The 12250-nt window shown below is 32.7% G+C and overlaps 2 protein-coding genes across 4 annotated transcripts in view; both read right to left on the bottom strand.

Annotated features, from left to right (window-relative positions):
• Lrch (Leucine-rich-repeats and calponin homology domain protein) overlaps nt 1–6348 on the bottom strand; it is a 48167-nt gene extending 41819 nt beyond the window's left edge. For all 3 annotated transcript variants that reach the window (XM_018461912.1, XM_018461911.1, XM_018461913.1), the window contains exon 1: nt 5967–6348. In XM_018461912.1, the coding sequence (XP_018317414.1) occupies nt 5967–6153 (187 nt within the window). In that variant the 5' untranslated portion in view covers nt 6154–6348. The remainder of the gene's footprint in view (nt 1–5966) is intronic.
• Nucleotides 6349–7151: 803 nt separating this feature from the next.
• mEFG1 (mitochondrial translation elongation factor G 1) lies at nt 7152–11282 on the bottom strand. Its single transcript, XM_018461914.1, has 9 exons — nt 11123–11282; nt 10852–11010; nt 9447–9945; nt 9072–9336; nt 8819–8990; nt 8444–8734; nt 8162–8365; nt 7735–8046; nt 7152–7642 (listed from the first exon to the last, which is right to left on the bottom strand). Exons 1-9 carry the CDS (start codon nt 11195–11197, stop codon nt 7370–7372), a joined length of 2250 nt encoding a protein of 749 aa, XP_018317416.1. The 5' UTR covers nt 11198–11282; the 3' UTR covers nt 7152–7369.
• Nucleotides 11283–12250: the final 968 nt, after the last annotated feature.

The following is a 12250-nucleotide window of genomic DNA, read 5'->3' as shown; positions in this document are numbered from 1 at the left end:
TCGATAACAATTGGGAAAGTAGTAACGTAAAAACGGAGAAGGATGCAGGGTGATTCCCTATCTCTGGACCACCGATGCATTCTCCAGAGACGCCAATTCGCGATTCCGCTCCCCGTCCGTCTCCCAACGAATGTCATCGAAATTCGACAAGTCCGCTATTCGATCTGACCAAAAAATTCAACGAGTGAATATATGCAGACATATATCATGTTATTATATTTCTGTAATATGAACTGTGATATTCAATTATAGACTATAATAAGATGAATGGCTACTCGAGTTATCTCCTCATAATTGCTTTTTAAAGAAAGTATGGATAAAAAATGAGTAAGAAAGTGTCTTTACTTTCTCTGGCCAATATGCCGCAAGTAATGCGAGCTCTTATCGTTGATTATCATTCGACTAGCGTCACTTTAGCGTTAATTACAACTATGCGGTGAAAATATAGGGCAATGTGTCTGCGGGCTGCCGTAGCGGGAAAACTCTGGGCTCGAACATGAAAGTAAGAATATTATTAGCGTGCTGTATAGTCCACTGTATGCTGCCATAATTGAAACTCACAAATAGCGGCTGTAAAAAAATCTCACGCGCAATGTTATCTTGCATTCCTGACACGTTAGGTGTTATATGCTGGATGAGTGAATACCGTGTAAGTAGTAAGTACACGCGTAAGAAAAAAGCGTGAGTGCGCCAGCGAAACCAGACCGCGAATATCCTGCGTTCCGCTTAAGAATTATGAATCAGCAATGTAAAATCTAACAGAACATAATAGCGAATTCAATACGTGGAATTACTGGCCGCGAATTAAAATCGGCTAGATTCTTTCCCGGCGTCGCAGAATAACCTGCAATTTATCGGCCTCAATACTGCAGCGTGTCGATTCAGATTACTGTCCGATACATACATTACTTTTACAGAATTATACACACACACACACACACACACACACACACACACACACACACACACACACACACACACACACACACACACACGTGGATATTATGAATTAACATATACATAAGAATACTGAATAAGTTTTAGTTATCGTGACGAAATTCTTAGGACTGTGACGAGATCGACATTAATCAACTTGAATGTAATTATAGATCTTAAATGACGTCTGTAATGACTAATGAGATTCTGAGGCATAAAATTTAAGCTTTATAAACCTTAAGCCGTAAGAAATTGATCATTCATAGTCGATTATTTTCTTTACATTCGACTGCGATTGATTCATTTCTTACGACTTAAAGCTTAAGTTTTATACACCTTAAAATCTCATTGTAGACCCCATTGTAGGCCTTTAGAGATATGGATTGCTATAATTCCTGCATAAGAAAAGTGTCCGAAGGAGGTTAGAGAGAAATATACTTTTCAAGTACTTGTCTTTCTCAAAGTGTCCGAAAATGCGTGTGTTAGTTAAACATACACAGTTGAAAAATTTGTGATAAATTTAATACATTTCACGTGTTCTCCGATTCACTTCTTGTATTAATTTAACATAAGATCAATATGTTAGAAAGTAATACAAATATTATGTAAAAAAATTAACACAAAAAGTGTAATACTGACATAATTTGTAAGCAAACTGTGGAAGCACGTTTCATTAGAATTAATGAATTTATGATATGTTAAATTAATGTATTTTATTCATTTATGTTAGAATTTACATTTTTTAATATATTATTTTTATGTTTTCGTTCATTTATTTATAAATTGTATTATTTAAACACTAAGAAATGTTATATCAATTTAAAATACAAAATATTCAAATAACATAATCACATTATGTTAAGCTAACACTCGGATATGTTAAAAATTCAACACAAAATTTTAATAAGGATTTGAGTGGACCGGTTTTAACACAGATACAAAATGTTTTTCACTGCGCATTAATATTATATCAAGATTAAAAGTGATATAATGTAGCGGAGCACAAAAGAAGGTTCTTCTCTTTGAAAGTATATATAAAATGTAATTAAAAAAAATACGCAAAATAAAATTTTGTAATATTTCGTAGAAAGAAATAGCCTCAACAAAAAACATCTAGTGTGTAGGTACTGTATGTTAAAAAATGCTCAAAACGTGTTTCAGAATTTTTCTAGAGAGGGAAATACAGACACAATCTTATTTGTATTACCATTCCATATATACATATATATATATATATCTGTACAGGTGCAACATAGAATAAAAAGCTCGCGCATTTCATCCTTGCAAAAATTGCAGACGCAGCGGCAACGTCTGGAATAATATTTTGTGGATAATAATATCATCTTAATAGAATAGTTGAATAATAATGAGACACAAAAAGTATCTGTCGATACTTCGTAAATTTCGACGCGCTGCTGTCGAAGTGCTGACAATGATAATATCAAAACTTTTGACGTGCGAGCTCTAAATACTTACGCGCATAATTCTCGTTACTCTTGGAATTATCGGCTGTCGAGCATATACTTATTACGACAACAGGAAATAATAGGCGCGCTGCGATAACGTAATCCCGCGGCTGATTTTCCGCGGTCGCCGCTTCGGCCATGCCGCGTTTTACATTTAGGCCGAACTACGGTGATAAAAGGAGAAGCAGGACGTCGATCTATCGAGCGCGAAAATTATAACGCGGAAAGTCCTTTGTGCTCGACACGAAAGAGTTACGGACACGATTGCATGGTCGCGTACGGCGTTTATGTGGCGCGGCAGAAATAAGCCCCCCACGGATGCATAACTTTGGCGCTTGATTTTCTTTTTCCTCATTTTTCATCGTTTCACTCGTCTCGAGAATTTCGCATCACGCGATTTTACTATTACAGAAAGTGGAACGATATGGAAAAGAAATGTTACACTGAAAAAAGATTGGCTGCAGCAGCCAATCTTTTTTTCAGTGTATACGTTGCTAATTTGGTAAACCATTTTTTGACAAAAAATAAGATAATTAATAGATATTTAATATAAATAAATAATTAATAGATACGTAAATTTAAAAAAAAATGTTCGGTATCTACGAATTATTTTAGCATTTCTACTTTTCGTATACTGAAAAAAAGATTAGCTGCTGCAGCAAATTAGATGGTAAAATATGGCATAGCATTTTTAATTATGATATGTATGTGTGCTATCTGCGTTATTTATGTAATTTCATTATGAAAAGTCCCACGAGTTTACATTTCCCTGATCCGTTTTATCATGCTCATTTGTGTTCATCATCAGACATGTCTCTTTATGTATAATAATGATATGTCAGAGTGTAGTAAATTTCGCATACTCTTGCTATAAACTTTGCCCAAGCTTCAACAATTTCCAGTATTTCCAGTATTTCCAGTATTTTTTTTCTAGTGCTAATCGATATACAAAGAATTAATATTAACTTCACAAAGGTATGTGTTCGACTCCCGGGAGCTCGCGGCATGAATTTTATGAGCATTTTTATGTGCGAAGCCAAGGGGTACGTGCGAGAGTAAATACCGCAGTCAAAAAAAGAATTTTAATGTCTGGAGTGCAGGAATTATACCGAGTGAAATAAACTGAGCTCCGAGATTCTTGTTTCTCTGAATATATAGTTTTAAAATAAAATTATACACTATGATACTATATTAAATTTAGACAAATTTATAAAAATGTATATACAATATATCATGTTTGATTACGTAAATAATATAATGAGAAATCTATTTTAATTCATTATTTTTTTTGTATGGTTTCATAATAAATGTGGTTTTGTTATCTTTTTATTCAAAGTGAAAAAATAAAGCTGGCGTAAAAAATAGAATCTCTTCGCAATCTGTTAACATAAATTGTTAACATAATAACTGTTAACATAAATTAAACGCTATTTATACATCAACCATCTTATTTTTAGCCCAATGATTTACCGTTAACCCGTTATTAGCTCAGACTTAACTATTTGTAATCGCAAAACAGTCAAAATATAAATATTCATATTTCAGGTCGGATTAAAAATGAAATGAAACTCGAAGAATAGACGTTAAGCATAAATGCAATGCGATGAGAATGCGAATCTAATTCGTTGTAATGTTTTCAAAGTGCTGTCTGGGTGCTTAGCAGAATGTTTAATAAATCTGCCAGTCCTATGTTTGCTACAAAGTCCTTGCAATCAGTTGCAATTACCGATGAGTAATGCACGCCAGATGTCGAACTTGGCAGGTGCACGTGCGTTAGGTAATGCTTAAAGGTTTCTTTGGTCATTGCACTTGGCACAAACGGTACCTACTATGTATTCTCTCCTTGAATGATCCAAGGGAATTAACTGCAACGTCCCGATGAAATATTATATTCACCAAGAAATAATTCTCCCTTATGAATATATCTTTTTAATAATAACTACCAATAAGTTTGAAGAAAATTTTTATACGAGGATATTTTATTTTTAATTGAGATACTCTGATAAACATTAACATTAAGCGAATATTACACATTTTAACTTGTAGTTTAAAATCTTGCAGAAGAAGAAACCCCCTCCCCCTTTTGAAGGAATTTTTTAATTATTTCCATCAGAGAGAGTATAGAGATTTTTATGTTGCTGAGAATCGAAACAGATATTTTTGTTGAATGGTATATTCTCGGTTTTTGATGTTCGATCAAACTTCGTGCGTCTATGAGAAAATGGTGGTTAGCTACTAATCTCCAAAGTGTATTAATCATATTATAAAGGCTCAATATATGTTAAAAATACACGTTTCAATGTATTGGATAAAAATGCTGATGACTAATTGCAAATCGTGAAAAATCGCCAAAAATTTATGAATTCTCGATTCTTATTTGCATACAACGTTACTCCAAATCCACCGAGATAACGGGTAACCTTATTCGAGGATACACAAATAAATATTACGGGAAATAAAAATATCGATGTTTTTCTAAAGCATTGTATGTTTTCGAATCCTCTCTTAAATATATTTAAAATGCAAATAAAAATACAGAGACTATATTTAGGTAAATATTTTTATGCAAGCATTACCAGAAGTAATAAAAGTATCGAAATTTTTCTAAAACTATTTGCGGCATTTGCACCGAAAATAGACTTTCAAATATATTTACCGAAAAAATAGATAATTATATTTAGATACATATTTTTAAAAATAGAAAGAGTGAACTTAGATCGTACCTCTTTGCATAATCAGGATGTTTTCTGAAATCTTATAAAAGAATTCTCATATTTTGAAGATATTTTTGTTCAAAATTTCAGACAAGATTAGAAAATCTCTTAATGCAACTTTAAAATAAATAAAGTCAAGCAACCCAAACAAATGTATTAAAAATTAATAGAAGATAAGAATTCAACGAGACGCAAAACTTATAAAGTAATATAAGAAAAGTCACTATTACTTTATCGGTACAATGTTTTCTAATGTCATCCTGATATTTTTGTAAAAATACGCGAAACACACAAGAATGTATATAAATATATGGATGAGTATGTTATACTTATTCTTAACTGTCAACATTTTGCGTTATCAAGAAGAAACATTGTTTTCAGAAAGAGACATAATTTAAATTTAAAAGTAAAATTCCAAAAATTTCCCTAAAATGTCTCAAAAAATTCCATCCTTGATTTTCAAGGATAAAAAAAATTTCCTGCAAATTTCAGGTTTCTACGTTTTCTCTATACAGGCATTAAACGTCTTGATAAATGCCGTTTATGAAACGTTCATCGAGAATTTCGGAGCTATGTATCAACACGATGCCGTCAATCCGTCGAACATTGAACACACGCGGGTTCGCCGTGAAATAAGACGCGCGGCGACATCGTAAAGAAGTGCATCAAAACAAATAAAATTAGAGGACGTAGCAAACAAAATTTTACAAAACGCAAAAATCGATATTTCAATCAGTGCAGTGATTCCTGCTTTTCTCGCGTTTCGAGCGATCGCCCTCGGCAAGAAAGCGAAAGGAAAAAAAATGGGGATGACTCCGAAAAACTCCGGTAAAAAAATATGAGGACTCACCGGCGATTACGGTGTCCTGCAGATTGTATTTAGCCGTGCCGGCCTTCCCGACTTTCGGGAAGTCTTTGAGCTTACGGCCGCTCAGCTTGAGCTCGCCGCTCAGGTGCGCCTCTTCCAGGATCCGCTCGAGGCTCCTGGTGAGCTGCTTCTGTATGTGGCCGCTCATGTTCGACGCAACCATCGCCATATTACATTTTTCGGACACGGGCACACACGGCGCGGTCCGCAGGCAATGCGAGCCCCGGCGATGCGCGGCGACCGCAACCGGAAAGGCGGAAGCGGCCTTCCTGGTGTAGCACTCGCGCGCGCTCCGATCCGCTCGTGTACGGGGAACGCGACAGAGGAGTACACGGGTACCACGCGAGCCGTCCACTCTCCCGAATGTCAGTGCCGCTACTGATCGCGCTGATCGCGTACCGATTCGGTTTCGGCGTCAGCTACACGGCGAGCACAGCGTCGCATTCTGTGAGCGATCGTCGCGCCACCTGGGCGGGAGAAGCGCCACGGCCGTCGTCATGACAACTGAGGGAGCGTCATCCAAATTCAGATTATTTAAGAATCGAAGATTGCGAATTGAAAATTAGATTTCGAACGAAAATTTGTATGTATGCACCAATTGGTCAAATTCTAATAAATACTGACTTCAGTAGATTTTTTTGTATTATCCAACATTGCATTTATCGCATTTCTACAATAAGCGTAATTAATGCATTGTAAGAAAGATGATAATTAGAAGAAAGCATAGAGTGTAGCTAGAAATAACAATTGAATTATAACTTTTTTTTATTGTAGAATTAATATTAGGACACTACCAACAATTAATTTATATATATATACATTTTTAAAAAAGAACTGAAAAAAATAAATTAAATAATGTAATTATTTAAAATAATAATGAACAAAGAAAGGTTATTAATTATTTACATATTACAACAAATCATGAAAGATTTCAGAAAATGATTATAAATTAGAATTAAAAAAAAATTATAATCTTGTCATTTTGGTTACTTTTATTCTAATATTAAGAATGTTATGTATATACATAACACATTAAAATAAATATTATCTAAAAGTAGAATATTATCTAAAAGTAAAATAAAACAATTTTTCACCATATGTGCACAGAGATAAAAACTATTTTCTACATATTTATTTCATATTTCATATCACATATTTTTGGACGTGGATTAATATTTACAACTCGATACATTTGTACACATTTGTTAAGTATACGAATTTTGCATTTTTTTTTTACCGTTCATTAATTATATGTATTACTAGTAACTTATCGGTTTACGTCGAGTATATTAAATATATAAGTATAAACAATGCGTATATTGTCATAATGCGTTTGTCATAAGCATTCATGATAATATTGCGCAATTTCACTAAAAAGCAGGAAATTAATTTGTTCTATAGTTAATTTTCGATTTCTGAGATGTCTCAGATTCTTGATATTGTCTAATAAGTTGTTCCTGTACTTCTAGTAAGCAAGGGCTGTACCTTGCATATTCCATGGTAAACTCTCCTTTGCCCTGCGTGCTCGATCTCAATTCAGTGGAGTAACCAAACATCTCGTTAAGTGGTACTTCTGCAATGACTGTGAACCATTCATCTACCACTTCCGTAAAGTTTACGATTCCTTTTCTCTTAGTGAGTTGTCCTAATATCGTACCCTATAAACAAATACGTGAAAAATTGTGTGTCCAATGGAAAGCAGTAAGATATATAATTGCAAAATGAATATGTATAGACAATATTATTGCACCTGAAATTCCTGCGGACCAACTACTTCAACCATCATGATTGGCTCCAAAATTCGCCAGGTACCAGTTTGAAAAATATCTTTAACAGCACCTTGCGCAGCTTGGAAGAAGGCAAATTCCGAAGAGTCGACGCAGTGGTGCATACCATCGAGTAATCTAAACTTAATACCAGCGAGTTTGTGACCACAGAGCAAACCTTTTTCACACATTGCTCTGAAACCTTTCTCTACACCTGGAATGAATTGTTTCGGGACATTGGTTCCTATAGTTTCATCCGAAAATTCGATGGTTGTATTTTTCGTAGGTGGTAAAGGCTGAAAAAACAAATTTTTCTTTATGAGAAAAACATTGAAATGAAAAAATATCAAAATGCGACATCGATAAATAATATCAATAAACATTAATGATAAAAATCTATTAAACTTATACCTCTATAATTCCAATCACGCGAGCATATTGGCCAGCACCACCAGTTTGTTTCTTATGAAGATAGTCAAATTCACACGGTTTAGTTAAAGTCTCGCGAAAAGAAACTTTTGGCTTTCCAAGAATGACCGGACAATTATATTCACGTTCTAACCTTTGCGCATAAATTTCCAAATGCAATTCGCCCATGCCAGATATTATGCTTTCCTGTAAAAGACATAAATTAAGAAAACGTCTCAAAAAGACAAAAGTGATCTTTGTTAAAAGTGATATAAAAAATATTACCTTGTTATCTGTGTCATAGTGGAAACGTAAGGTTGGGTCTTCTTTGACAAATCGGTTAATACCTTTAGCGAAATTATCTCGATCTTTCGACTGTTTTATTTGTACAGACATAGATACCACGGGATCGGGAACATAAATCGATTCCATTGACAAATCTAGCTTAGAATCTTTGACAAAAGTATCACCAGAGGCACAGTCTATACCAAATGTAGCAAATATATCTCCCGCATAAATTTCTGTAACATCTTCCATTTGATTTGCATGAAGTCTAACTAATTTTTGTGTTCGTACCTAAAATATAATTATGGCATTAAAAAAAAATATTTTTTAGTGGTAATTATAATGAGAATATTGTATGCTTATATATATAATTACCTTCTTTTGTGTTCTTGTATTATATAAATTTTCTGATTTTCTTAACATTCCTTGATAACAACGAAAATATGTTAATTGACCAAATTTGCCAGCTTCCAACTTGAATGCCAATCCAACGAAAGGGTTTTTGTCATCACGAGCAGAATCCAATAAAATTTGGGTACATTCGTCGCTAAAATTAAATAAAATTTGTTCATAGATTATTACGTATATATCGAGTAAATCATACCAATATAAAAAACTTAGATTTTACTCAGATTTTTCTCGAAAAGCATAATTGTTTACTTCTCCTGGATTTGGTAAGAAGTTTATTACTGCATCTAATAATGGTTGAACTCCCTTATTTTTTAATGCAGTACCAACCAACACAGGTGTAAACTTTCTTTTTATGCAACTTCTACGTATGGCATCCATAATATCTTTTTCAGTTATTTTTGTGTCATTCAAATACAATTCACCGAATGTATCGTCTGCATTGCTTAAGTGCTCGATTAATTCTTGTCTTCTTTTATTTACCTCTAATTGACATAATGCAAATTAGCAAATTTTTTTTTTTTTTTTATTTAGTAAATTTATAAATTTAAAACTTTATAGAATGTAAATGTATCATGAACTTATTATTTTATACCTGCGTTCATGTCTTTTGGGATTTCATCCTCCCTAACAATTTCTCCGAAATTTCCTTCAAAATAAATTGCTTTTTGCGTAATTATATCAACTATACCCTTTGTATTACTTTCCAAACCAATCGGCAACTGTACGAATGCAGCGTTGTGATGCAGTTTGTTCCTCATCTGTTGCAGAACTCTTTTTGGATTTGCACCCATTCTATCCAGTTTATTGATAAATGCTAAACAGGGTACGTTATATCTCTTCATCTGTTGATTCACAGTTAGAGTCTGTGACTGGACACCACCTACGGCGCATAGGACGAGGATAGCACCGTCCAAGACGCGCAGAGCTCTTTCGACTTCCACTGTGAAATCCACATGTCCTGGTGTATCGATGATATTAATATTATGATCTTTCCATAATGTGTATGTGGCAGCAGATTGAATAGTGATGCCTCTTTGCCTTTCCAATTCCATGCTGTCCATAGTTGCACCTATATTATCTTTTCCCTTTACCTAACAGCAGAAATTTATTATTATTATATATAATTTATATATACAGGGTGTTTCATTTTAATTGATACTATATCTCGAGAAGATGATATGGGATTGAGAAGAGTTTCAGACAAAAGTTATGTAACTTCGAGGAGGACATATGTATATTATTCATTTGATACTCTTGCACATTTCCACATTCGCCGAAAGTTATCAAAATATCTACAACTTGTGAATTATTGTAATTAGTCATTATGCTCAGTGCTGTGACTAATTTCATACTGCTCGTTCTGAGTAACAACACTTCTCCATTAAGATTATAAGACATAAACATAGACATAAACATTAACATAATATTAGATAGAAAAACGACATGATTCAAAATTATCAATTTTTCAATGAGTATTTTTTTTACTTCTTTCTGAATCAGAACATTTTAATTAGAATAGCGTGCAAAAATTTATTTTCTTTTCACATGTTATACTTTTAATTGTAATGTAATTTTTAAAACCAGGGATGCGTTCCGTTTCACGCATGATGCATCATCCTTGTTATTCATCGAATATTAAACAAGGATAAATGATGCATTATCCTTTTAAATTATGCATATCATGCGTGAAACGGAATGCACCCTAGGTATGTCAGGAATTTTCAAAATTTGAGCAGTACAACTCTAGTTGGGTTGTATAATTTCATACTTTATGAAAGTTGTGAAACTTTTCTGTATGAACATGTTGATAAATGTGTCATTGTTTCAATAATATATTAGTCTTTAGAATCGATTTTGTTTTATTGTCTTACAAATATAAATTCTTTACTTTTCCATCAATGCAATGTATACTTATATACAATACATGAGATTTTTTATCGACTTATAGAAACAGTTCACTTACAAAGACACGTGTAATGATTACATTTTAGATTTACCTCGTGCATTTCGGATATTCTGCCGGTGTAATATAAGATACGTTCGGTTAAAGTAGTTTTTCCGGAATCGATGTGTGCCGATATACCAATGTTCCTGAGCTTCTCTAATGATTTGTGTTCTTCCAATTTAGTGGGCGATACAAAAAATCGCACATTTCGCTAAAAAAGTTACGCGGTACAGTAAATCATAGTGGAATTTCTGTGTTATTGAATTATGCAAAAGCGATTGAAACTCATAACCTAAGAATTTAGTAAAGGTTAAAAATCTTACTCCGTAAGTACACGGTCGCAGCTTCGATAACTGACTCAAATTGACGTTGCGACTTAAAAGAGTTACAATAGTCATGATTATCAATTTGTTTTAATATCAAACACTTTTTTACAAATGTAAACTTTATTGATTCCACGTGAAGTACTCAGTACTCACGGCATCCAAGTGTCGATCATGTGTACCCAAAGTGTAAATAGTGTAATCAAAGTTTTCAGTGACGTAAGACGTGATACACAAAATTAATTAAATTAAAAAAGAACTTATATGTATATGCAAATTACACATATACATATTACGATACACGCAGTTTGATCTAATGAATTATGCTATTAATGACATAAATTGTATGTTAAGTTATAATCATTATAATATTTATATTGCTTAAAAATATAAGTAAATTGCATTTTTAATGCAAGACAAAATTAATAATATTTAATAACGAGTACACTAAAAAATGTAATTTATTGAATAAAATAAACATTAATCTTTTACATAACATTTATATAAGAATTTAAAAATATATAGGAAGTTGAAAAATTTTACAAATGGATTTTTACTTGGATTTTTATTTCATGTAAAAGCTGAAATATCTTCAGAAAAATTATTCTAATTTATCTCATAAACATTCCATTATTGTATATAAATGTTCACTTAGCTTTAAATAAAAGAACAAAAATTGTTGACAGAAGACATACTTTATTATGAATTGTTTTATTATGAATAATCATATTTATCTTAATTTTGTCAATAATAACATGTACGATAAAGTATCGCAAAATGTATAACATAAGACTTTACGATATCTTCAACATAACATAACAAGTATGTTTAACGCATTTGAATAATTTTTTTATACTACAGGTATTTACAGTGAGCTTACGGGATCAGGAAAAATAATTTTCATATAACCCGATACAATTATACTTTGTGCTCAAATATATCTTTTTACTATTTCTACTTTATAATTACAATCACCTATATTAATATCCATGGCTTTGCATTAATTATAGATTTATATATCTGATAAATATCTAAGGAAGGAAATACGCAGTCTCCTCTCGTGAAGAAAAAGTATACAAAATCGATAATAAAAGACTTTACGTACTTTCGTCCATAATTTCACAAGTC

The sequence above is a fragment of the Mycetomoellerius zeteki genome, unplaced genomic scaffold (assembly GCF_001594055.1).
Source record: "Mycetomoellerius zeteki isolate Tzet28-1 unplaced genomic scaffold, Tzet1.0 scaffold135, whole genome shotgun sequence".
NCBI classification, from domain to species: domain Eukaryota; kingdom Metazoa; phylum Arthropoda; class Insecta; order Hymenoptera; family Formicidae; genus Mycetomoellerius; species Mycetomoellerius zeteki.
This window is presented reverse-complemented; position numbering and strand designations above follow the sequence as displayed.